The sequence below is a fragment of the Arvicola amphibius genome, chromosome 12, assembly GCF_903992535.2.
Source record: "Arvicola amphibius chromosome 12, mArvAmp1.2, whole genome shotgun sequence".
Lineage (NCBI taxonomy): Eukaryota > Metazoa > Chordata > Mammalia > Rodentia > Cricetidae > Arvicola > Arvicola amphibius.
The window spans coordinates 333579-360238 of NC_052058.2; the positions used below are offsets into that span (position 1 = coordinate 333579).

General features: G+C 42.1%; 1 protein-coding gene across 2 annotated transcripts; it reads right to left on the reverse strand.

Moving 5' to 3' along the window:
* Positions 1 to 831: 831 nt before the first annotated feature.
* Positions 832 to 25185, reverse strand: Cd34 (CD34 molecule). Of its 2 annotated transcripts, none has more exons than XM_038349226.1 (8): positions 25055 to 25185; positions 15956 to 16123; positions 15038 to 15300; positions 13523 to 13603; positions 6518 to 6674; positions 6257 to 6309; positions 5890 to 6054; positions 832 to 5186 (listed from the first exon to the last, which is right to left on the reverse strand). In XM_038349226.1, the coding sequence occupies exons 1-8, from the start codon at positions 25131 to 25133 to the stop codon at positions 5001 to 5003; spliced, it is 1152 nt and encodes a 383-aa protein (XP_038205154.1). In that variant the 5' UTR covers positions 25134 to 25185; the 3' UTR covers positions 832 to 5000. The 2 variants fall into 2 exon arrangements, with proteins under 2 accessions (XP_038205154.1, XP_038205155.1); XM_038349227.1 differs by having other exon boundaries at positions 5048 to 5331.
* Positions 25186 to 26660: the final 1475 nt, after the last annotated feature.

The window sequence follows — 26660 nt, forward strand, 5'->3', positions numbered from 1 at the left end:
CACTCTAGGCTATTTTCAATCTGATGTCAGAAAAAAATCTTGTCTGCCCTGTAGGAATTTATGAGCACTATGTCTTTTTTATTTATTTATTTATTTATTTATTTATTTATTTATTTATTTATTTATTATGTATGCAATATATGCCTACAGGCCAGAAGAGGGCACCAGACTTCATTACAGATGGTTGTGAGCCACCATGTGGTTGCTGGGAATTGAACTCAGGACCTCTGGAATAGCAAGCAATGCTCTTAACCACTGAGCCATCTCTCCAGCCCCCTGAGCACTATGTCTTATGCTGATGCCTGCAGAGGCGGAGAGCAGCAGATCCCTTAAACTGAAGTTACAGGTGGTTGTAAGCCACCCAGTGTGGGTATTAGGAGTAAAACTTACATTCTCTACAAGAACAATAAGCTTTCTTAGTCACTGAGCCATCTCTCCAGTCCCTTGTCTGCTCTTTTTTAAAAAATATTTATCTATTTATTTATTATGTATACAATATTCTGTCTGCATGTATGCCTGAAGGCCAGAAGAGGGCACCAGACCTTATTACAGATGGTTGTGAGCCACCATGTGGTTGCTGGGAATTGAACTCAAGACCTTTGGAAGAGCAGGCAGTGCTCTTAACCGCTGAACCATCTCTCCAGCCCCCCTTGTCTGCTCTTTAACCAAATGTTATTAAGGGTTTTCTTTGACCAATAAATAAAGTACTTTTGAGATTAATTTTGCCCCACCATAATGAAGACATAAGACATTAATTTGTGGCATAACATATTTATTATATATTCTTTTTCCTTTTCATAAATGAGGAAACAGAGATTTAAGGGTGTTTGAAATATAATACACTCAAGGTCACATAGTATCAGAGCAAAATTCAGTTGTAGGCTGACTCCAGACTCTCATGGATTGATCACAAAGCAGCTCAGGCAGGTCTAAACAGTTCTATTCATGAACCAAGGGTAACTCAAGAAATCCTTCTGTGGGAGAGTCTTGACATTCAGAGGAAAGTGAATTGCTTGAGCAAGATCAATGACATTCAGATGAATTAGCATTTAGAAGAACTGCTGGTCTATAGTTTTGTGTCTGAGACCCTTAAGTTTCAGAGTCCATCACTGAATGGTTGCTCTGATTGCTTCATCTGCTTGTGTTTCCATCTCTGAATTACATTGTGCTGTGTTCATCTTTGGTAAGCTGTGCTCAGGGAAGACAAGACAGGATTATTATGCTTATTGAATACTAACTTCTTAGGTAAAACAGTCTCATCAGTTTGATTGCCAGTGGTGTCTAAAATTGCTAGCAAAATAATGGAAGTGCCCACAAAAGTTCCATAAAAAGCTATGAAAGGAACAATTCATTTCTGTCCTAGTTTTGTCTGTAGATGTGATAAAACACTGACCAAAAACAACTTGGAGATGAAAGAGCTTACCTGGCTTACATCAAGAGCTCAAGACAGGGACCTGAAGGCAAGAACTGAAGCACAGATTGTGTTTGTGTGTATTTGGGGGGGGGGGGTGTTTCTTACTGCCTTGTTCTCAGGCTCAGGTTCAGCTGTCTTTCTTATACTTCCCAGGACTGCCCTCCTATATTCATCAACAATTAAGAAAATGCCACACAGAATGCCTACAGGCCAATGTGGTGGAGGGAACTCCTCAAATGGGGTTCTGTCCTTTGATAGTTGTCACGGTTACCAGGTCAACTCTTAAAGTATTACAGTGATTGTCTGCAGGCCTCAGTACTATCTAAGGTTTAAATCCACCAAAGGTCCTGGAATATATTGAAGGGGAAACTCATATGCATTTTATGGTTCTATATATTACTTGAAAATGTATGTATATGTTTGCTGAGGTAAACTATTTTTGCCCTTTCTCTTCTTCTAGAGCTAGAAGTTCTATGAATGTCTGCTTCATCCTGTCTATAGAGCATCCACTACACAGAGTATACTCAATAAAATGTGTTTAATGGCTAAATTTTGATAGAAAAAAATCATTGGGCCATGAGTAGGTTTGTAAAGAAATGAGTAACATCCTATTACACAAAACTATTTGCCTCTCCCTGGCCTTATGTCATGAAACAAGATTGATTTATCAAGAAGATATAGAAAGGAGATAATATGCCTGTCCAGACTTGAAAGACAAATCATTTATTTATCTGCTCAGATAAAAAGTTGGCAGAAGGGTACATGTGTGCAACCTCATCGCCTCCTAAAAATTTTGTTTCTAGGCTCAGAGTCTGCTAGGGTTTTGAGTCCTGGCATGGCACACAATGGTAAAATGATGCAAAAAAAAAATGTAGTCACAAACTCACTCTGAAACATGCCACTGGCATTGAGGCAGCTAACTGGAGGAACCTAGAGGCCTCTGCAGAAGAGCAGGATGCTAAGAGCAGGACATCTTCCTAAAGGCTTAGTGTGGTTAGCTCTACACAGAAAGTTGTACTGAATATATATTTAAAGTCCTCTCCATCGTTACCTTTCTATAGTTGTGTATGTGCTACGAATGAGATAAACTTGACTAGACTGTTAAGGGTAGGACAGCACCAGAGAGAAACCCAGCACACATCAAGTACCAGTTCTGAGACTGAATAGTGGGAACCCAGTGGAGCCAGCAGGTGGTGCCATTGCTGCATCATGATTTGCAGACCTAGTGGAAAGTAAGGCTTTAGGAAGCAAATGAGGCCTTTGGAGTAAGCCACTACTCCATCTACCCCCAGCACATACACACCTTTCCCCTAAAGCCTACATCCTCAGAAATGCAGGGTAAAATGGCCCTGAGGCCCCATAGCTTCTTTTCTCCCTCTGATGTTTCCAAGGACTCCATTCCCACTACTTTCCAGACACCACTAACCAAAGCCAGGCCCTTAACTGGTAACTCAATACAAGGCATGATATTAAATGGTGACTATCTAGAATTTTATCTTCAATCACCATCTTTCTTCTCTCTGATGCTCCAAACACGCACCACCTTTTGGGCAAGGTCTAGCCTTGTCCCTCGGCTTTCTTAATCCTAGGGGGGAGTCTCTTTGAGCAAAGTTAGGCAAAAGCCAGCAAGAAATGAGCTGGGGATATGCCTGGTTTAAGCACAATAAGACTGGAAGAATCAGCCTTTATTTGGCACATGGATGTTCCCAGATGCCGCTGAAAATCTAGCAGTGCCCCTCTTCCACTTCATGTGGCATGGGGGCAGGTCACCTGGAATCTGGCATGGACAAGTCCTTACATAGGGCTGCTGTATCTGGGAGTTGGCAACTAGCTCCAGAATAGACTTCATATAGTTATTTCTGGTCATACCATGAGCTGGGTTAGTGAATGAGCAGGTAACAAAGGCTGCCCAGAACAAAAATCCTTTCCTTTGTTTTGTATGTTTTTCATGCGGTCACTCACATGCCCCTCTTCTTGGAATGGTGTTTTTGAATAACCAACATTCCTCATCCTCCTGAAGGAGCATTGCAGGGCATTGAAGGGCACTGAAAGGCATTGTAGCCTGCCCTTCTCTCCACTATAGAAAGCTTCTGGCCTCTCTGCCTCCCAGCATGAAAGGGAACATTTCAAAAAGTCACAAGCTCTGGGCATCCTGTCTGGTCTCTGAGTCCCTCCCTATGCAGAGCTCCTCCTTGGTTGACCTCCCCCATATTGCCACACAGTTTCCCCAGGCCTGAAATGGAAGCTACCCTGTCACTTAGCACACTCAGCATGATAGGCCACAGCACAGATTTTATCATCACTTTAATTATATTATTCTCACTCATCATTGTTTATTCAGAAAAAAAGTCACCCAATCTTCTCATCTCTGGGAAGTTCTGTTTCCAGTCTCATTGAAATCAGGATCCCTGTTCTTCCCCCACCCCACCCCCCATGGAAAAATTAGAGAAGGGGTCCTGGGTCAGACCCAGGAGAGGAAGATTGTAGTCTTGAAGGGGGTTGAGCTAGGAAAGGCACAGACAGAAAGAGTCTACCAGGGGACTGAGGCCACAGCTCCCCCAGGAGTCAGAGGGTGGGGAGAGTCGTAGAGTTACAGAAGGTTAGGAGCCTCACAGCAAAAGGATTCTTCTGAAGAGCTCAGGAGGTTATAGAGTTCAACTGAGCCTGGTAGTTCAGACCTGTAATTCAAGCTACTTGGAAGCCTAAAGTAAGAGTTTAAGTTTAAGGCCTGCCTGACTGCATAGTCCAAGGCAAGCCTGGTCACCTACATAAAACCTTGTCTCTAAATAAGAAGAAGGAAGAGGGCTGAGGATATAGCTCAGTGGTAGAGCACTTGCCTAATATGCGTGAAGTTCTGGGTTCAATCATAACAAAAAACAAAACAAAATAAAAAAAGAGGCTCAGTTGAAAGACTAGTTCCACTGTTCTGTCTACATTGAACCGATGAGAATTTCTGTGAGGCCCCAAGAGACTAGGTGAGCTGTTGCTTTAAAGCATGGAGCCCAGTATCAGGAACCAGACAGAAAGTTGTCCTGGCCTCTGTAGACAGATATTCAGGAACATGCGACCAAGAAAGAAGTTGGTGACTAAATGCACAGTGTCTTGAAGAGTATAAGGGATGTACTGTTTTCTGGCTGTATTCTTATAAGGGTGCAGATGTCAGTGAATACCTTGGCTTCCCTAAAGTAGGGGAAGAAAACGGAAAGAAGAAACAGTAAAAATCAAAGTTTCTTGGGAGGAAGGTATAGCTTAGAAAAACTAGTCTTCCCAAGAGTCACTGTAAAGAGGCAAGAGAAGAGGAAGACAAGACCCAAGGCAAGTGCTACATAGCCACCAGTTTTCTTGGCAGCTTCTCTAGACCTAGGCTTCTCTACATCACAACTTGACCCAAAGGTCAGAGTTTGGGTTCAGGGAGCTGAACGTTCAGAAGGCAGTTTATTTGCCTCCACAAAGGTGAAAAGTCCTGGGAACAGTCTCTAAAATGTGTGTGATGTAAGAAGGTAGGACATGAGCTGGAGGCAGCATGAGGTCAGAGGCAGAGATGCCACTTTCCTGGATACCACCCAGTTTTGCCCACCCAGCCAAGTCACAGTTCTGTGTCAGCCACCACATGTTGTCTTCCTGAATGGCCGTTTCTGGAAGTGGCCTGGCCGGTCCCGTTCTCCTGAGCCCCTCGGGTCACACTGGCCTTTCCCTGAGTCTCAGGGGAGGCCCCAGGTCCTGAGCTATAGCCCTGGCCTCCACCATTCTCCGTGTAATAAGGGTCTTCACCCTGGACAGTGTAGAAATAAAGTAGTATTATCTGGTAAGTCGGGCTGTGAGGTACTATGAGGAGAGCACAAAGGAAGGAGGAGGGGGGCAGGTACAGCTACATGTGCAGGCTCTTTTCTTCCCAACAGCCATCAAGGTTCCAGCTCCTAGAGGAGAAAGGACAGAGGAGAGGCACCACACCATGTCAACGTGGCTCAGGAACCAGGCCCATAAGAAACCAGTCTCAGGGACAGAAAAGCCTCCCCAGTAGATACCAGCCATTGGCAGGAGTCAAACTTCAATCTTGTCCCTCCCTCTATCCAGAACACTTCAAAAGTAAGATATTCCTTCCATATGTCCCATGCTTGTGAGCAAAATGGCACTCACAGGACATTCAGTATGTTTACAAATAAGCATGTCCAATTTAACAACCTGTTCTCTTTTATCCAGCTGAGCTATCCAGGACAATATGAATAGATAACATAAATCATCAGCTGTGACTAAGACTAGCAGGTGAACTTGCCCCAGTTTACCCTGCTCCCCATTTGCTGCATCTTATTCCTACTTTTCGGTAGATACATTGTCTTCATGCATGCATATCCCTAGATCAAAAATACCAGAAATTTCTTTTATGATATTTTCCCCCTCCCTCTCATGATATCCATGGGCCTCCCCGGAAGTTCATTATCTTCCTCATTTGCTTTTCCCTATACCCCAGAACTGACCAGCCTTTCTCCTGTGGGGCTCCAACTGCGGCGATTCATCAGGAAATAGCCAGTGGTGCCCAAGATGGCCAGCAGGACTCCCGAGGTGACCAGTGCAATCAGAGTCTTTCGGGAATAGCTCTGGTGACTCCCAATATCTTGTTTATTGAAGCCTTGGATCCCCAGCTTAAGGAAAAGATAAACAAATGGCAGCATGTCACTTGTGAAAAAAAAGAGTTCTAGCGAGAAGCCCAGACCACTCCATGTCCCTGGGTGCAACTCCCTGATGTGGACTGTCAGAGGGTGGAAAGAAGTGGATGCCTGGAGAGGTCACCATCACCTCTCCTGACCCAGTGCTCCCGTGAGATGCATCATCTCGTGAACATACCTTTCTCAAGTCAGACTGGTGCTTTTCCATAAGCTGGAGTTTGCTGGAAAGTTCTAGAATTAGAAACAGGGGTTGCTAAATCTAGAAGCTAGTCCAGCTCATCTTGAACTATCCTCCCATCTTGTCCTAGAAGCTCTTTTAACCAGTGATCCTTTTCAACCAGACCTTTCTTCCCAGCACCTGTAGTTTCTGAAGCTGAGTTCCAACCAGGATCTTCAATCATGAACCCCATTTAAGTTCAGCCCTAGTCAATAGCCTTACCTGTGCTATTGGCCAAGACCATCAGCAAACACTCGGGTCTAACCTCAGACTGGGCTAGAAGCAAGGAGCAGACACTAGCACCAGCATCAGCCTCAGCCTCCTCCTTCTCACACAGTATTTGGGTTAGGCCCTCTCCTTTTTCCTTCTTAAATTCATCCTAGAAAGACAAAAAAGAAAAAAGAAAAGGAAAAGCAAGAGATGAAATTACTCATAGCCTTGAACCTCATCCAGAGTCTCAGGTAAGAATCCTGATTCAAGTCACACTATTATGCTCTCCACAAGAAATCCTTTCTAGAATTTCAACTTAAAACACCAGTGCTAAATTATGTACAACAGCATAGTAAGAAAGAAATAAAAAACAGGAAATATTTTGTTATTCAATAATTGCCTATATATGTATGCCAAATACAGAATCACCTCCAACATGATATCAATGCAATAGTGAATATTTAATACTAATTAAAAACTAAGAAAAATCCTTTACTTCGTGGTTACAACAGTTCTAAACGATGGAGAAAAGCCAACAAAACAAGCCTGTGCGGATGGACTACACAGACTCATGCTGCTTCCCTCTTTCTGTACCACGACTATGTCAGCAAGCCTTTCTCACAATGACATAGCATTTTCATTTAAAGCATGCAAGCCAGTTTAATAAACTTGCCAGGTCCTCCTTCAGGTTGCTGACTGGTCTACAAGATTCAGGAGCTCAGGAGATAAAACCCCATAGTTTTTAACAATTTAGTCTCAGGAACAGCACTAATTGGAGGCCCTGGCTATATCCTTCAGAATGGGCTCCCCCACTAACTAACCAGCTCTCTCTCTCTTTCTCTCTCTCTCTCTCTCTCTCTCTCTCTCTCTCTCTCTCTCTCTCTCTCTCTCTCTCTCTCTCTCTCTCTCTCTCTCTCTCTCTCTCTCTCTCCTCTCCACAGTGGTCTTCCTTAGAAAACCAAGACTATCTCCAGTTTTGATGACAGATGTCAGAGGAGGAAATGCCTCGTGAACATGACAACATTCCTTTTAGGGGAAAACTCTGGAGCTTGTAACTATCATTACACCTGAGCCTTCTAGAGGCTTCCTATCTGGAAGCAGGTTTGCTGGCCATGGTTTAGTCCAGAGGTCTTCACAGTTGGAAGGGAGCCTGGGTATTTTCCTTCTATTGTGATCTTAGGCAGGAAACCCTCCTTTGTGCCTGTGCCAGACAAAGTCAAGACTGGCCTTAGGCCCTGGGGGATTTCAAAGAGCAGTAGGAAAATAACTGGACTTGAGTGAGACCAGCAGGATACGGCTGGCCTTATAAGCTCTCCATTTGAGCAAAGCACCTTCCCTGGTACCATGCTTTTCAGGTTATAGAAGAGACTACACACAATGAGTATGGATTCTTTGTGAGTCTTTAGTTAAAATGTTTGCTTCCTGAAAGAGGAGGAGGAACATGTCTCCCACAGAATCTAAAGTAGCCAAACAAAATGGGACCTTCCCACATTCTCTAGTGCTAAGAAGCTACACTTCGACAATATTCAGCCATTCTAACATTTAGCAAGCCCTGATAGTAAAGCACTGTCAGAAAATGTGTGTGGGGACTGGAGAGATGGCTCAGAAGTTAAGAACACTGGATGCTCTTCCAGAGATCCTGAGTTCAATTCCCAGCAACCACATGGTGGCTCACAACCACCTGTAATGAGAGCCAGTGACCTCTTCTAGCATGCAGGTGTATATGCAGACAGAGTACCGAATACCTAATAAATAAAATGTGTGTGTGTGTGTGTATATGTGTGTGTGTCTGTGTTTGTCTTTATCCTACATGAGGAGAAGGTAGAAGGCAAGAGGAGTAGCTATGAATTAATTCCACATGATCAAAACTCTTGTCTATATATGTAAAGATATGGCAGTTAAAAATCAAAGTCAGTTACTATGACCAATGTTCTGTCTTAGGTGCTTTTCACATATTGACTTATTTGGCTCTCCTACTCCTCTAGAAAGTGAGTACTCTTTACTCTTTTCATTTTATAGATAAAAAAACTGAGGCACAAAGACTATTTACTATAAGAAAATTATAACAAAGCACTTAAGCTTGCAAAAGAGGACAAAGACACATCTGGATTGTGTTAGCAGAAGTAACTCAGTGTGCTCAGGTAAAGCTGACAGGGAAACGCATGGAAGCAAGTCTGTTGTGTGACAGTCTGCCCAGCCTCACTACAGCTAAAAGAAGATGCAAAAGAGTCTACCTTCTCTGTTTTGCTCCATGTCCTCCAAGATTCAACTCAAATTCCATGTCTTCCAGGAAGTCAAACTGGACATTAAGCCTTGCTCTCCAATTTTCTAGAATCTTTTCAAGTCATCATCAACTAGTCTGTGCCAGGTTCCTCAGATCTAAACTGGTTATATGGTGACCACAACAGTGATGTACAAAAATATTTAATACATAAAGATTTTGATTGGTACAAAACAGCAGCTATTACTGTTATTATCAATAATCATAGTTTTTGATGTATTACCTAGAGATCCAAATTGTGATCATCTTCTTACTGTTGTCATTTTCCTCTGACTAAACTGTTAAACCCCTAAGTGCCTGTGTGATGAGGGTGAGGGTGCACGTTATATAATTGAAACCAGATTGCACTTATTGCACCAGATAAACAAAAGAACTCAAGGACTTGTTCAGTCTAACACCCCAACTGGTTGGCCTCTACCTGGAGTCTCTCGACTGCATGGTTAGTTTCTTGGATTGAATTCAAGGCAGTAACAGTGACCGGCCTCCTACTCTGAAATTTTAGCAGTCTCAGTTAATTGTGTTTGGGCTGGAGAGAAGCAGGTGGATCCTGAACAAAACACAATGGTTGTCCGGATGTTCAGGATAAACATCCTCCCTCAAGAGACAAGTATCATGAGACAGTAGGCAGGAAGAAACCACAGCCTCGCCATTTTGTACATGAGAATCACATTTAAGAGTTTCTAACTGTGTCTGTGCACACATGTCCCTTTTGAAAAAATAATGGTATAGTCTAACCTTTCTCGAGGTGCATCCTCAAATTCTGTGGTGCCTCTGCCCATGCTAAAGAAGCACATTGGTCTGGGGAGGAGGGTACAGGCACATTTCTAAAGGGTCCTTGAGATATTTCCCAATGCTATTATTTCTAGAATCATTGTTTCCCATTGTTTCTTTCCTTTTTTTTTTTTCCTTTTTTTGTCAATTTGACACAAGTTGTAAGTTATTTGGGAAGAGGGACCTTCAACTGAGAAAATGACTCCATAAGATTTATCTGTTGGCAAATCTATAGAATATTTTCTTAACTAGCGATTGATATGGAGGGTTCAAGCCTTTGTGAGTAGTACCACTCCTGGGTGGGTGGTGGTCCTAGATCGGGTAAGAAAGCAGGCTGAGCAAAGCCAGGAGCAGGCAAACCAGCAAGCTGCACTACTCCATAGTCTCAGTGTCAGTTCCTGCCTTGAGTTCTTACCCTGACTTCCAACCCTGTTTTCCCCAAGTTGCTTTTGGTCATGGTGTTTATCATGGCAATAAGAAACCTAAGACATCCTGCAGTCACCTGTTTTAAAGTAATTTTATATTCTTCACTGTATTAAATTTGTCAGTGGCAGGCAAAACCCATATCTTCATTGAAGAGACTGAAATAATTAAAGGACTATTGTTACAAGCCAAGCAACAAGTGGGCAATGAACTAAGGGCAAGAGTTAAATTGTCTCCAAATATTTCTTTCCAATAGACAGTCTTCCTCTGTTAGGGCTTCATTGGTAAGTGATGTTTCCTGTAAGGTAACTGACCTTTACTCTTTACGTAGAGGGCAAGGAAGGCAAAGGCTGTGTGTGATTAGAGGGTTGGAAACAGACTGCCTCAGAAATGTGTAAATGAGCTAATATGGGCGAGATGAGTAGATATAAACTTAGAAAAGATAGTAAAACTCAAACACTTTCATCTTTTCAAGCTGTATGGATATAAATAGTACATATAACAGACATAGCACTGAATAGATAAAGTAGTTCCAAAAATTATATTTGTAGCAAAGAACTACAAATTTCTCCAGAGATACACAAACGGCCAAGGAGCACAAGAAAAGATTTTCATTGTCACTAAGCACCAGGGAACTAAAACAAAATCACAATGAGATAATAATGAGATAATTATTCACATGCATTGGGATAGCTGTGTATTTAAAAACGAGAGAGGGAAGGGGAGCAGGTGTTGAGAACTAGTAAGATGGACTGGAGTGGCTCAGTGATGAAGCTTGCTTAGCATATGCAAAGGCCTGGATTCAATTTCTGGGAATGCAAATAAAACCAAACAAAAATATGGTAATTCCTCTTAAAAATAGAATTACCATATGAGTTAACAATTCTATAGCCGGGTATTTACCTCAACAAATTATATTAGGGTACCAAAAATCATATCCACATGAGTGTTCACAGATACTTTATTTACAACAGCCAAAAGGCGAAAAACTTGTATCTACCAATGGATGAGTAGACAGACAGAATGAAGTACACACACATAATGTGGAATATTATTCAGTCTTAATATAGAGGGAATTTATGTCACAATCTACTCATATCAGTTCTGCCAGGATGTGTTAAATGGGGAAAATCCTTTGGGCGTGGGTAGGGCCTGAAGTGTCCCCCTAGGACAGTAGTTCTCAACTTTCCTAACCCTGTGTCCGTTTAATGCAGTCATGTTGTGGTAACCTCCCAACCATAAAATTACTTTCTTTGCTACTTCACAACTGTAATTTTGCTTCTGTTATGAGTCATAATGTAAATACCTGTGTTTTCTGATGGTCTTAGGCATCCCCTGTGAAAGAAAGGATCATTCGATCCACAGGTTAAGAACCTCTGCACTAGTAGAACCAGTACTTCAAAACCCTCTGACACCAAAGCAAAAATGCAACCTATGGCAGCTAGGAGGGACTGTGCCTCTACAACGTTTGCAAAGACTGTCCAACTAGCGGGATTCAAGGTAGGGACTCTTGAAACACCAGGAGCCATGGCTAGAAATCCTGGATCCAGGACTGCTATCTAAGAAAAATTACTCCAGGGAGCACAAGGAAGGAGGCACTACTGCTTGTGACTTGGAGGAAATGTTCTGAGGAAGAAATGGACAGTGATGGGAACACCAGAGGATGACAATGCTTCACATGTGTTCTGCAGTGCTAGTCTTTGTGAGCAGTGTAGAGGTCTTCATTATTGGCTCACACGGGAGATTCTCCACCCATCTCAAAGGAATACGCAAGAGCTCTCTGGTCAGGAATGAAACAGACTAACATCATAGACCACAGGTAGAAAGAGCAGTTCTTTCTGGAGTATCACTTGTCTTAGACAATGACTCTAGTTAAATTCGATCCCGAGAACAGCAGACTGATAAGAAAATTTGTCTGCAGTTGTCTCTAAACCCTGGGCACAATAAACTATCATTCTGGTACAGATCTATGTGATGCTCCATTTAAACAAACAAACAAATAAATGTTCCATCAAGATGATAGGTAAAATTTTAAAAAGGGATTTTATTTTTATCTTTATTAGTGAGGTTAAAATTGGCATCAGACATACATTAACTGTTGCTTGTACTTTGTCTATTCATGTTCACCCTAAATGGTTTTGAAAACGTCACTGAGTTATTTTATTCTGCAAACTTGTATATTTATGATTTCTGCCACTTTCAAATGTTCTAAGTTAAATGGTCCTTTTGAGATGTAGTTTTAAAAGATTTGTAAGTCAGAGATACCCACCTGATAGCTGCAAGTAAGAAACCAGTCATTGGAGTAGTCAAAATAAGTAAGGCATGTCCCCTACAACCTAAAGTCTGTCCAAACGATAATGTCAGCTGTTACCTACAAGGTTCCCTTCGCTGCATTCCCATAAGAAAACATTTTACTGTAAAAGAAAACAACACTTTTTCCTTCACCTGTATCCTTACTCCAGGGCCTTGTTACTAAAAGGGATTTACTGTAACACACAAAAATTCTCACCATGCCACATACACTCTAACCAATGTGGCCTGACAAGAAACAGAAATAAGAATCACTACCACTAAAAAGAATGAGAAAAATTATAGCAGATAATTTGTAGTTCACTTTAAAAATAAAAAAGAATCAAGAATCTCCTAGAATTAATTAGCAGGCTCAAGAAAGACATAAACTGAAGATAAATATTCAGGTTCCAATAATTTTCTAATATCTAAGCAATAGTAAGTTAGAATATATATTAAGATATCCTTGCTAAAAATCCATACAACTTATAGTGAAAATGTTGGGAATATACCTTAGCAATGAAGTACTTGCCTGGCATGTACACAACCTTGGGGTCTATCCCTTCCAAAAGAAAAAAATGTGTGCTGAGGAGTGGGGACCAACATTGAAATATTTTAAATTAAAAAAAGATGATGATGAATGATACAAAATATGACTTGGAAAAATTGAAGGATTTTAGCAAGTTCCTATTCAAATTTTTGTAACTTTTTGGGGGCAGGGATCTAGTCAGATATCACCAAAGATTTTCTAAAAAAACAGAGTTAAAAACTCACTTTTGTGGTATAATTAGAAAAGATCTGGCTTGCTGGATATTAAAAACATTGTAATGTAGATGCAAATTTAAAACAGACAAAAGTATAGTCAACTTGAAGAAAGAAAATATCTCTGAAGTATATGACCAGACCATATAAAACCTTACAATAAATTCAGTATGCATTAAAGAGTTACATGTAAGTAATAAGATCATTTGAATTTTAGTTGGCTGGTTAATATCTGGGCATTAACAAGCACTCTTAACATGAAAACAAGCTTAAGTCTAACCTCAAATAACAAAATTTATTTAAAATTGGTTTTGCCCTTTGTGTTCACAAGATGGGGACTCTCATTGTCCAAATCCAAGGCTCAGTATTAGAAACAGTCTGACCCTGCTAAGCTCCCAGACTACTTACTCAAGTGAGGCCAATCCAAGACGGCTTCAGGTATTCAGAGGGGTTGGGGTGGGTATGGGGGGATGGGGTGGAGGCAGACTTACACAACTAGATGCTTCACCTAGTTCCAGGCAGATGCCCTGGGCCAACCTCACTTCTCGGATTCCTGAACATTTGATTTCTCCCTATATTTAAAAAAAAAAAATGAAGTAAATATGCAAGTACCCTAGACCCCCATTTCTTCCTCCACCTCTTTTATGGCAAGGTACTCTCTTAAAAAGTTTAGGAAAAAGTAAATTTAAAAGTTCTCAGAGGCCTAAGGATTTACATTATTTATTTAAGTACTTTTTTTTTGAGACAAAGTCTTACTCTATAGTCAGGCTGGACTAGAATTCACTATGGAGCTACATAACCTGGGCTGGCTTCAACTCATAGTTGTCAGCCTTTTGGTTGCTGTGATTTCAGACATGCCCAGTGAGATTTGCAGAAAAAAAAAATTGAGCACCCTTAATCCAAAAATTCAGAATATAGTATGTTTGAAAATCTAAAACTTTCTGATCCCCAAGTGATGCTGCAAGTGGTAAATACACACTACAAACTTTTAAGTGCATAAAATTATTGAAAAGTGTGATGTAAAATGACCTTTAAATTATGTGCATATGGTATATATGAAGCACAGATGAGTCCTATGTTTTGACTTGGGTCTTATCCTCAAGTTCTCTCATTATATATTCTAAGATCAAATTAAATATTCCAAAACAAAAAACCTGAATCCAAGATTTTCAGATTAAAGGCACTCAGTGTGTTTGCTTCCAGCTCATAAAGTTCCCCAAGGGGAGAATAAAGCTTTTTGTTACTATCCTGGACCATGAGAAAGATGCTATTTGAAATCATGCGAAACCTGGCTTGGATGATGCTTAAAAAGAAAAAGAGAAAATTATTTATTGTTGTTGTTGTTATTATTATTATTATTATTTTATTATTTCTTCAGTCAGTTACACACATACAATGGGATAGTCAGGCAGCTGCTGGTGACACCTGATTTCCTCTTGGTCCCTAAGAGTCTCTCCATTCATCTGCTACCTCTTTAAAAACAAACAACTAGGCCCTTCATGCCTGTCCTTAGGCCTTCATACTTCCTGCCCTTCAGGCTGAAAGCTGTGGACTGCCACAGGCTCAAGGCCGAGATGTCCAGAGGAACTCACCATTCCTATGCGCCCAGTTCTCACCTCTTCAGATGACCTCCTCACTGACATTCTGTGCTTCATTAAGCCCTCCATATATCAGAAACACTCTGCTCTACATATTTAAGAAAGGCAGCCCCAGTATACAGGAGACAGATCCAAATATCCCCCTTCCCCCAAAAAATGGTCCCTCTGAAGAACCAGAGAACTAGAAGAATCTCTGAGAATCTCCCTAAAATACAAAACCCAAAGCACAGATCAGACTTCCCTCTGGACTGAACCCGCTCCTCCCTATCTTCTCCTGTCTAGTCTTTCTAGCACTACATAAAGTACATATTCCATGTTGATTCCAAGATGACCCAAATCTCATTGGCTGGTATGAGCAGAGGGATAGGTACTGAGCAAAATCTGCCATTTTGGGCCCAACTCACCCACCTTGATAGTAATTGGGACAGTAGAAGATGATGTGTATGCATATGATTCAGTGGTTGATATCATCTCGGAACTGATATTAGTAGGTGAGTAATCAGAAACGTTTACAGATGGCACGCTGGGCTTCAAGGTCATCTCTGAAGTGGAAGCATTGTCTGAAGTGGTGGGCAGTGTGATGGTTGGGAATGTCTGTGATTGCACAAAAGCTTGTGTGGTTCCAGAGCCTGAAGGAATCCCAGAAGTAGCAGTAAAGTTGACCGTTGTCTCTGGAATACACCAAAACACAAGTGTGTGTATGCATCTGCACAATACAATTAGAAACACAGTCTCACTTTGTGGTGCTAGCACAGATTTCTGCACAGAAATAAGAATTTGGTGAGGTCACAGTTACTTCATATCTTAATCATGACCCAATTTATTTCAAGCCAGCTGTTGGAACCATAGCTATAATATAAAACAAGTGTTTCCAGCCTTTTAACATTGTAACATGTTGTAATCTACCAATATGTTGGGCTTCATTCATAGCTAACCTGAAATACATGAGGCCCTCGGGGATTAAATTGGATGTACATGATCTAGAATGTATCAAATGTGCCCTCCAATTCTGAAAGAGAAAATGATTCTATCCTACAGAAGTGAAAGACCTACAGTTTGAACCCACACCATCTTCCATCACTTAGACGAGAACAGAGTCACCCATCAGTGGAATCCAATCGGATCCTTTCTTTTACCAGCCGAACTTAGCATCAATAGAAGAATCAGTCCTGTTCAGGACCCACTTGTCATGTATGGTCTACAAATGTTACCAGCATAGAAAGCCATTCAGAACTTATATAAGAATGTCCTTGCATAAAGCATTGGTTTCTGTGACCCCATCTGTGATAGGGGAATAGGCTATACTAGTTGAGTACTTCTGGTTACCTGAGATGGCTGGTGTGGTCTCATTGCCTTCCTGAGAAAGGAAGTAGGAGCTGGTATTTCCAGGGATGCTAAGTGTGGTAGTTTCCTCATTGGACTCATTTTTAGGAACTGATGGAGATATTCCTGGGACGGTAGTCTCCGTGGCAACAGAGGTCAAGTTGTTTAGATCTGTGGGCCCAGATGTTACAGGGAAATAAGGAAAAATCAGAATCCGACCTTGGAACCTCATGACAACACCTGATTCAACTTCTTGACTTTAGGTGAATCTACCTGGAATATTCATACCGCCCTCGACAATAAAGAAACATTAATAATATATTCATGGACACCAGATTAGTTTTCTATTCTATGTTTTCCCTAAGGAAATATACTAAACATTTATAAAACATAGGAATTAAAATGGTAACAACACAGAAGGTAATGTTTGTAATGTATTTAGCAAAATATCAAGATACAAAATTTCACCTATGTAAATATTATAAGGATTGAAAATATGAAAGATGCTATGCTCCTAGTTCCTTTTGATTACTCACTTCTCTTTTTTGGTCAACCTCTATCCAATATACTAATTATTGAAAATAATATAGATCTGTATTTTCTCTATTCAAATCTCCTTAAATAATTTTTCATTCTCAGTCTTGCTTTTTCAAAGTTCAGGACCTTCAAACCAATTGTTTCTTTTAGATGAAGAATTCAACTGCAACCTGGAGACTTCTCTCAGGAGGTTCAAATGGAACCCCTTTTGATGGGAAGGAAGACAGAGAGTTTTGGCTTTGCCAGGACCATGTATTTTCATGCGTGTGTACCTAAGCTTAATAATCCCTAAATATAGGTAGTTTGTCTATTTATGAATGAGGAAACTCAAACTACTAAGGTAGAATGATTCTTTATCTATACATTCTCTAAATACTCTTGGGTGTCCTTGCCTCATTATTCTATATATCCTTAGAATCGGGAAGGAGAACCTTGACCTTGTATATTATGGGTCCCAAAGACTGTTCTACCTCCTACATGAGTCAATCAGATGGTCCTCCCTTCTAGATGACACTTTGGAGACTACACTTCTTTATAAACCTTGCTCAAATGGCTCTTTGCTTACATCCAGACCAGTATTAACCTATGATGGCTCATCCCTTCAAAGGTGAACTGCATCATCACACTGTGTACCTCCAATGACAGGAATGACTATTTGAGGGAGAAGGGTTAGCATATGGGTATACTAGTATCCTATATGTACATGCAAGATCCTTCACATCATAGTTCTAAGTCATATGAAGGAAGAAAAAGTAAGGGAAGTGGTCTGGGGCCAGAGTTGTGGGTAGGAAAAAAAGAAGTAAGCCGGGGCCAGGGCTTATCTTGTCCTCATCAACCACATAAAGACTGAATTCCAAAAGAGTTAAAGTTCCAAATTCAAAGTTAGCTTTCTTAGTGACCGAAAAGGTATATGTTTAAGGTAGGGGGATGAAGCTGTTTAGTTTATAAGTTGGTCTCAGCTACCAGTGTGAAGTTCAAACATACAGGCCTCTTTGTGCATTGGCAAGGGATAGACTCAGGTCCCAAGTTCATAACTGTAATACCACCTGCAAGGAAAGGTCCTAAGGGCTCCAGGACACTTGGAAGTGCAACTCTAAATTCCTAATTGAAATCTAGCTCTGTATTTTTTCTATGTTTCAAGGCCAATAACAATGTAGACTGATTGCTATTGCCATCAGCATCAAGAGGGAGTCAGACTTTCAGTTTCTAGTCAACTCAAGGCCAAGAATGTTTTTTGTAAGGTGCTAGTCAGGGTCTCAACTTCCACCTCTACCTTCTTCCCAACCTGTAACAAGCAGACTGTATTAACATTGACTACAGAAATCATATCTTATTATGTGCCAGGTAAGTAGGGAAAGAAGTGATATTACTATATTCATTCCAGAAAGGAAAAACCTATGTCACCAAGTTGTTGATTGGGGAAGAACACAGATCACATGGTCAAGCAGCAAAGGACATGGATCTTGCTGACTCTGGTAGTTGTTAAAGATCTGGATACAGCCTCAAAGGCTTTGTATGTGTGTTCCAATGTAGTTTAGATACAGATGCCAACTTAAGCTACTTCCTTAAGATAGTACCCCATCAATCTGACCCTAAGATACAAATTCGTTACAAGGGCAAGTGGTGGTAGCATTCAGACACTGAATTAAAGAATCATACTTTCAATGGGCTATTCTAAGATATCCTTTGAATTCCCCTTTGGAACCCTTCCTTCTGCCCACACCCTCTTTGCTTTACTCAAACACGTCAATTCCTGGGAATCCCATTTGGTCTAGGTTGGCCCAACCCTTCTTTTTCTCCAAAGGAAGCCGGGCCTGCCTGAGATGATGTCATGCTTTTAAACCCCTCCCCCAAGGGGCCTCATTCACCCAGACAAACATTTTTGAACTTTTCCAGATGTGAAGAGAGACCTGCTGTTGTTCTGAAGACAGAGGTGCCTGTTCCAGAACAGTGAATCAACTCCAGATCCAAGCCAGCCATGGACCCACTGGGGATGGGCTCCCAACTGTAGCAGTCTTATTCCCCTCTCTTCTCCCCACTCTTTGGCCAGATTGAAAATGAAAAGAGGACCCAGCCTCAGATGTATAGCTCCAAACTTAGGGTAAGTAGCAAAGCATGTGAGGCTATAGGACAGGACAAGGAAGGGAGCAGAAGGCAAGGCTAAGTGAAGGCTACATAAGAACTAGCATAAGTGAGGGGATACCATGGCCATAGGTCAGGATATACCACGACTTACACACTACAGCACAGATCCTTCTGTGAGTGCATCCCTGGGCCTCAGCCTCCAAGGCTCTTTTGCAGAACTAGTGGGTCATGAAGGAAGGCTGTACTAAGACTGGCAATGTATCTCTTTGTTCTCTCATTCTACATCTGTCCACTACCTTAAAACATCAAACGATGGCCTTCTTTCTCTGAACTCTGATTCCCATTCTAGGAAGGAATAAGAGCAGCCTACACTCAGTGAAGCCTTTCAGATGCTGTAAAACTAAGGAAATCTTTCTTTTATCCCACACAGACGGGAGGAAAGATAGTATAACTCAGAACTAAATAAAACACTGCTCCTGAATTTAGTTCCCAGTCTGTTCTGTACCACCTCAAAGGCTCTACCTGACTAGTTTCTAGTTTATTCTGGTAGATATGTACGTATGTCTGCCACATGTATGCCAAAGGGAACCAAAAAATGGGATACCCTGGAGCTTGAGTTACAGATGGTTGTAGGCTAGCAAGTGAGTGCCAGGGACCAAACCTTTATCCTCTGCAGTAACAGCAAGTGCTCTTAATCACTAAGTCATCTATCCAGCTTCTTTCTATCAATCTATTCAATAAACTTAGAGCAAGACAGGAGACAAGCTACTGAGAAGCTATTAATTGAGAATCTTAAGACACCAACAGATGTAACAGAAAGGATTTGTGCAGTAAAATTTACACACTGACCTTGCGGGTACTTACTTAGAAGCAATTATTTTCACAAACAGTATTAATAAGCCTAGTTATCTTGATATTCCAGTCAAAGTTAGAGATTAGAAACAAATAGGGAGAGGCGACAGTTAAAAACTAGGAAACTGAAATTTCTAAATTAAAAATAAACCCAAGTACCAAACCCATGCTGGTCTTGAGTCACTTACAGTCACATTAAACAGAAATAAACACCCTGATATGTATTAATCATGCTACTGACTGCAACAAAAACACCTTATTTCCATGATCCATTTGAGTCACAAAAGTTAAAGTCTTAGGGTAGGGGGTATTCTGAAGAAACAGAGGTATGTACAATACATTTTGGGAAAAAAATTCTACTTAACATTAGTAAACTGGAAATTCAGTTTTTGTTAAAAAAAAGTTACATATTCTAAGATATTCAGTAAGTTATTAACTAACCAAGTTTCTGTACGTTCTTGGTCTATTTTTTTCAGAGTTAGTTTTAGAGTTTGGGGAATGTTTTTGTTTGTGTGTGTGTTTGTTTTAGATAGGTGTCATCTAGCCTGGGCTAGATGACACTTTATGTAACTCACTTTAGCTAAGGATGGTGTTGAACTCCTGTTCTCCCTGCCTATCCTGTCTCCTTAGTGCTGAAGTTACTGGTGTATACCACCACACCAGGCTAGCGTGATCACATCCTCAGCCAGCCCCTAGCTGTCCACCCTTTCTGTATATATCTGAAGCAGTCACATCCCTGAGAAGTGAGTCACTGAACCTCTGATTTGAAGGCAGAACTACCCAGGGACAGAGAGGCCAAGCCTTGCAGATAGATGCTGTAGGTGCTTCTTTCCTGTGTTCTAGCTGTGTGGCCCCATGGCCACTGCAACTTTCAAACTTCTCCAGTAAAATGAGATCAAAGTAGCTCCTGTCTCCTAGTTGTTCTGAGAAACAAAGAAGGCGAGGAAATGCAAAGCAGCCAGCCTGTCTAGTCCATGACTACCATCGTGAAAGGGCCCTTCCTTCTGCTTTTCCAAATCAGTTCTTATCTCTGTCACTCATCTGGCACAAAGTCACACAAGTTGCTTCCTCAGGAGAGGTTTAACTGTCACCTCACTTGTTATAAATTTCTTGAATGTCAAGACCTTTTTTTTACATGTGTGTGTTTTACTCAGGATGCTTGGCAGATCCTGGGGTGTTAGGATAAGCAGCTGAGCTGAACTGTACAGCTCACACTCACTGCCTACAGCTTTTTTAGCCTTAGTCTGATGCTCTATGGTTTGCTGTTATTTATAATTATTATTATTGTGCATGTGGGAGGGAAGGAGAAGAGGGAGATGTGAGGGCAGGCAAGGAGGCACCCAGCATATACAGAGGTCAGAGGACAGCTTGCAGTCTTTTCTCTCCTACCATCTGGGATCTGGGGATCAAACTCCAGTTTTCAAACTTGCATGGCACTTTTACCCGCTGAGCCATCTTGCTGGCTCTAATGCTCTGTATAAAGGGGAAATTTATTAAATAGGGCAGTGACTGTGTTAAAGATATCCAGTTTCTCCATATAACGAGGAAAAATCTACAATCCAAGCCACATTGCTAAACACCTGATTCTATTTCATCCAGATCAGGAGCTGGCAAACTACTGCTCCTACGACAAATTCTGCATTGGGGTTGATAGTGTGTGGTCAGTCAGTAATACATGCCTTCTACATTTTCAGGTGTCATAAAGACAAAGTGTCAAATGCATCAGAAGCCACATCCAGATCCCAAGCCTGAGATGCTTTCTGTTTTGCCCTTCATAGGAAAAGTTTGCAAATAACCCTCTTGTAGACTAATTTCACTTTTATACTATATGTATTTTTTCCTTAAGCACCAAGGACATGCAAAGGATCTCACTAAGTTCTGAAGAAAACACAAAATAAGGTATAATTTGATTTTTTTTACACCCTTAGGCCTTAGCATCACAGCTTTCTAGGAGTGGGGCTGACTAGACAGGTCTTAAGGGATTTTCATGAAGACTGGATTCATCCTAGGACAAGAAAGGCCAATTTAACAGTGATACAGGAAACGAACTTAATGCAGATATTATTATCTTTAATGGGATGAGCTCATTAGTAGGTAAGTGAACATTCAGAGAAATCTTATTAGTGTCCCTTTACACCTGTCAAAGACCATGAGTTTGAGCCATTGTTGGGTTAGAACAAAGGGTATGAGAGAAGCGTTCCTTAGCTTCAGAGGCAAGGCAGAGGTGTCAGCATAAACTGGCCTGAGCGTTCTCATTACATTGAGATTTCCCCATTATAATCAAATAATATCTTCATTCTTCCAATTCTCTGGATCCCCAAGAGGCCTACATTTCTCCCACTTGCCCTTCTTCCATTTTTCTGGTACCACTCACTCCTGGATGCCAGCTCAGTGCCTTGCTCTGATCACTACTGTCACTTCTGCAGGTCAGCCAGCAGAGAACCATTCTCTTCAGTCTCTCTGCATCATTCTCGGGCAAATCTGCTATACTTGGGCAGTTTTTGCCAGAGATTTGAAAGCGTGGAATAAATATCACAGAAGAGACGGCGGCACAACCTTGAAATGTTAGTCAATGCTGTGCTACTGAAGCTATGCTGTAAGAACCCCCCCTTAAGTCCTCCGACTCTGCAGAAGCCTCACCCTTCTGTGTTCACCTTGGGATCTGGAGTCCTTTGCTTTTTGTCTATTAACCCATCCCATGACAAGACTCCACTTTCCACTTAGCCACCCTGACTCCTGCCTGCCTTTGGACTTTCAGAGCTTGTCTAGGGTTCTAAGATTTCTTACCCAAAGACCCATTTACACATTTTCTTAAGTAATTGAGCCAACTACCTAGGGATACCACTTCTCTAAAAGGTTCACTTTTATTTTCCACTCCAGGAAGTAGCAGACTTCTCAGTTAAGCCAGGAGGCCTTTTCCTTTGCATCATTAGGGAAATGATTCATTCCCTGCCTTTCCCACGTGTAGGTTCAGGGAAGTGTACCTTGCCAGGCCTCCCAGTTTGTTTGGATCCCTACCCCCACTCCACCCCAAGATGCATGTACCATTCTCCTATAGCACAGCCAGGATCCTTGAGAGCAATTTTAAAGATACTATACTTTATTTCTTAGCCACCATAAGAAGAAAATGGTATCACCAGAAACGTAAACCACCCCTCAAAATATGTAAATTGCACCCTGGCCACTGTGAACATTTCTTTTAGAGATGAATTTGTGTTTTTTCCATGCCTTCACATTTTTTACTTTACCACATTAGGGGCCATTTAATTAAATGAACCAAAGTCAAGGAAAGAGGGAAGTTCAAGAAATGGAGACTGGAGCTGGGGAAGCCAGAGAGTAAGCCCAGGTCCTCAAGCACAAAGTCAAAAATACCAGGCAAGGTCATAAGCAGTGGAGTCTGCTCCTCTTTTTTGCTTGTTTTTCTAGTACTCTGTGGCCAACTTTATCTGCTACAATTTGGCACTTCTTGCCTTGGGTTTTTGTAGACAAAGACCACTCAGGAAAGGCCCATGAACAGGCCCAAGGGGTAGGGCCAAAGGGATAAGGAAAGAGATCTAGGCCCTTGCCTGCTTATCAGCCAGACTGGAATGCCTAAGATGAAGTGTATTTGCAAAGGTTGTGAAGCCTGGTTTGGCCCTCCAAGGGGGAGCACTCAGATCACTGAATTACTTGGCAATCCCTAAACTCTTACTCCTCCTCACCATGGAGCAGGGAGTAAAGGGTGGAGGCCTTTCCCTTCTAGAAAAAAAAAAAAAACTGATAAAAGTCTTATCCCTTCCATTTTCCCCCCTTTACATGTAGCACCAGACAGGATACAGATGTGGGATCAGCAGACTCAAAGGATCCAAAGGAAGGAAAGGAATGTGGATAAGAGTTGAAGGTAGTATAGGAGAAAGAGGGTAAGACAGGCCTTGAGAAAGGAGATCCTGGTAAAAAAAAAAAAAGGCTCCTTAGTTAGCTGAAAGGCTTTTAATTCAGCTGGAGCATGAAAGTGTTGCCTGGTAGTCCCCAGCCACAACCCAAACTCTGCTCACTGATCTTTCCTGCCCCGGAGAAAGTGGCACTTTGTGGTTGACTAGTAGGTGTTTATTCTAGCCTCTCACAGGGATACAAAAGATCTATTTCTCCAGAATCAGTTACCACTCTACACCAAATTTTCCACTAATAACAGCACTGAATTTTTGCTGTTGTCTAATGTAGGCATTTTAAATTACATACAGTCGCTGTTTTAATTTATTCCACAATGTATCCCAGGACAGAGAATAACAGTATTAACAAACAAAAGAATCTCAATACAAACTCTAGGAAGTTCTTGGAAAAAGTACAAAGCTTTGGCTGGCCCGTGAAGTGTGGTTGGGTTCAGAATGGTGGCCCCTGCCCTGCCCTTTACCCCCAAAGCTGAGACACTGATATCCTCAGCGTACTTGCCCAAGATTTCCGAGGTTTTTATGCTCTTCACCACCCCCTCTTCAGCTCAAGACATGGTTGACACTGGCCAGCTGAGGAAATACGAAAAGGCAGCACTCCACCCTGGCCTGGGTCACTGCTGAATTGAGTAACCAGGAGAGCATCTGATGAGAACTCCAGCCCATGGTCACCCACCTGTGCAATGAAGGGACCATATTGCTTCATTCTGGGCATTTCAGTCTTCAACAAGTTTTACCCCATCTAAAAGGGCATGTCCAGAGCTGCCATTCAGGTGAGCCCAGAACCTAATTCAACTCCTCAGTCAGCTCTCTTTAGGGTGGACCCAAAGACAATAGCACAGAAAATTGGGAACAAAGAGGCCTTGTGAGCAGACCCTTGGTAAGTGGCCTTTAAGATGTATGAGATTTGGGAGCCATAAAGGGCTAGAAGCAAAATGAATAAACCTCAAAGTTGAAAACCTCTAAGAACATGAGATGAGATGAAGAACAGCACCCTCCAATGCAATACAATTTGCTACAGACTGAGTGAATATTTTTTTTCCAACTAAAGAGAGGAAGAGCTTAATAAGTAAGAGTGTGTGTGGGCAACAGGAGGTGTCTTGGCCTGCCTACTAGCTTTAGAATCTGAAGGAAGGCAGGGCAAGAAATTCCAATGAGTAATGAGAGTGGGTTTGTGCAGGGTGAAGACTGGTAAGCAGAAGGACTTGGTGTGCACACCAAACCACCTCCCCACTAGCATCTGTGTGGTGTCTGCATGGGCGACTCTAGTTTAGCTTTCTAATTTTAAATTTTAAAAATTGTCCTTCTTTTTCTCTGCTTGCTCTTTGTTTAAAACTCCTCCGCTAGAGTCCCTTAGTTCTCCTTGAGGGTCTCCTAGCCCTCATTGGGATTGGCTACCCTCACAAATTCTTTACATCCTTGTCCTGGGAACAAAGGGTGCCTGGATCCTTCTCTGGGCCCCACTCTGGACCCTTGCCTTCTGAATCAAGGACAGTTAGAACTTTTCCATCCTTCCATCTGCGTTCTAGCTCCAACTTTGAGCTTTGCACCTTCAGCCACTCAATGAGGAACTGGCATCTCCCAGCACTATCAGAGAGTAAGCTCACACCTAGCTCCAGCGAAGGATTCCCAGGTGAGGTCAACAGCTGGGGGCCTTCCCTCCTCCCCACCCATAGCCTGGCCCTCAGCGGTTAATACTCACGCAGCAGACTCATCAGGCAGATAGTCACCCAGCCCCACGGCAGCAGGAGCCCCGCGTGTGCGTCCCTGTGGACCTGCATTCTCGTGCACCGCTCCGGAGATGCGTCGGTGCAGGAGGCGCCGGGCGCGGGACGCGCTCCTCCGCCCTGCGCAGGGGTGGGGGATACTTGCTCTCCTCCCCTGCTCCGTGTCCGGAGGGGGTGGGGGATGCTGGCTTATCCCCTCCCTGTTGTGTCTTGGCGGAGCCGGCCCCTCTCCTTGGCTGCTGCCAACGTGAGTTCCCGGTCAACCCAGAGGCCCAGGACCTGAGCAGTGAGGTTGGGGCTGCAGACAGATGACTTGGAAGGTTGCCAGGCCAGCCGCTGACTAAGTGGGCAGATCGGGATAGTAGGTCTTCGAACTTCTTTACTTCATTTTTAACCCTGTGTCACTTTGGCTGCATCTGGGCAGGGTCAAGTTTCTCCTTTCTGTTTTCTTTATTTTCAAGTTTTAAGTGTGGCAGGAGGCCACTGTGACCCTGAGTTTTTCCAGCTAATCAGGAAGTAACAGAAATCTGAAGACGCCTTTAGTGATAGCCACAGAAGAACCTGCTGCATGCTAAAAAGTGAACGGGACAGTAACAGCCACCTGACCCATCCATCTCTTCTGCTGTCACTCCCATCTCTCTTTTACACTTATTTTTTCAGCAAAATACACATAATTTGTATTAATTTTCCTGTGGTCATCCACATTTTCTCCTAGTCAGTCAGATCATAGCAGCTACCGACACCACAAAGATAGTACAGCTACTCCACAGCACTTTGGATGATTTCTCTAAAGTCTCCTTTTCCATCCTGGATGTAAATCTCCCGGAGCTTTACTTGCCTCCCCATCAAGGGATTCCTTAGATTCCCATCACCTCCACCCCCAGCCCCCTGTCTAACACACCTAGCACTCTTTAGGTTCCCTGTTACTCAGCAGTGGTTCTCACTGAGCAGACAGACTAGTCACAGATCAGGAAGAACAAGGCGGGAAGACCAGGCAGATGACAGCACCAGGTAGAGTTTAAGATAAGGCACAGAAGGGTCTACGATGACAAATGGCTCAGCTCCACATTTTCCATACTATCTGGTCACAGCCTAAAGAGAGAAAAGATCAGACAAGCACCCTGGAGTGCTTTCATATTTATTCCTCTGAAGATCTACCTCCCAGAGGAAAGTAGATTTGTTTTTGTTGTCCATACACCTTGGGATTGAGGAGAAGAAGACCATCAATCCTCAAATTCATACTTCTACCCTGTCGCTTAATATACCATTAAAACAGGGAGCAAAGGTTTTTATTAAATAAAGGCAGAGGCTGGTCGAGATGAGTTTATGTTAAAGTGATCTGACACAGTGTGATGGAGAACCTGCAAAAATGCTTTAAAAATCAGACATTGGTGCATGGGATATGAACTAACAAGAAATCACCTTACGTTCTCTACTAATTCTTCAGCTTTAAACGTGAATTTGCTTCCGGTACCTACCATAAAACTATGAGCAAAACATAGTTGTATGAAAATGAATTAGCTCATTTGAGTCTACCTTTACTTCCAGATGTTTTCTCTTAATTTAATTAATTGAGGTATT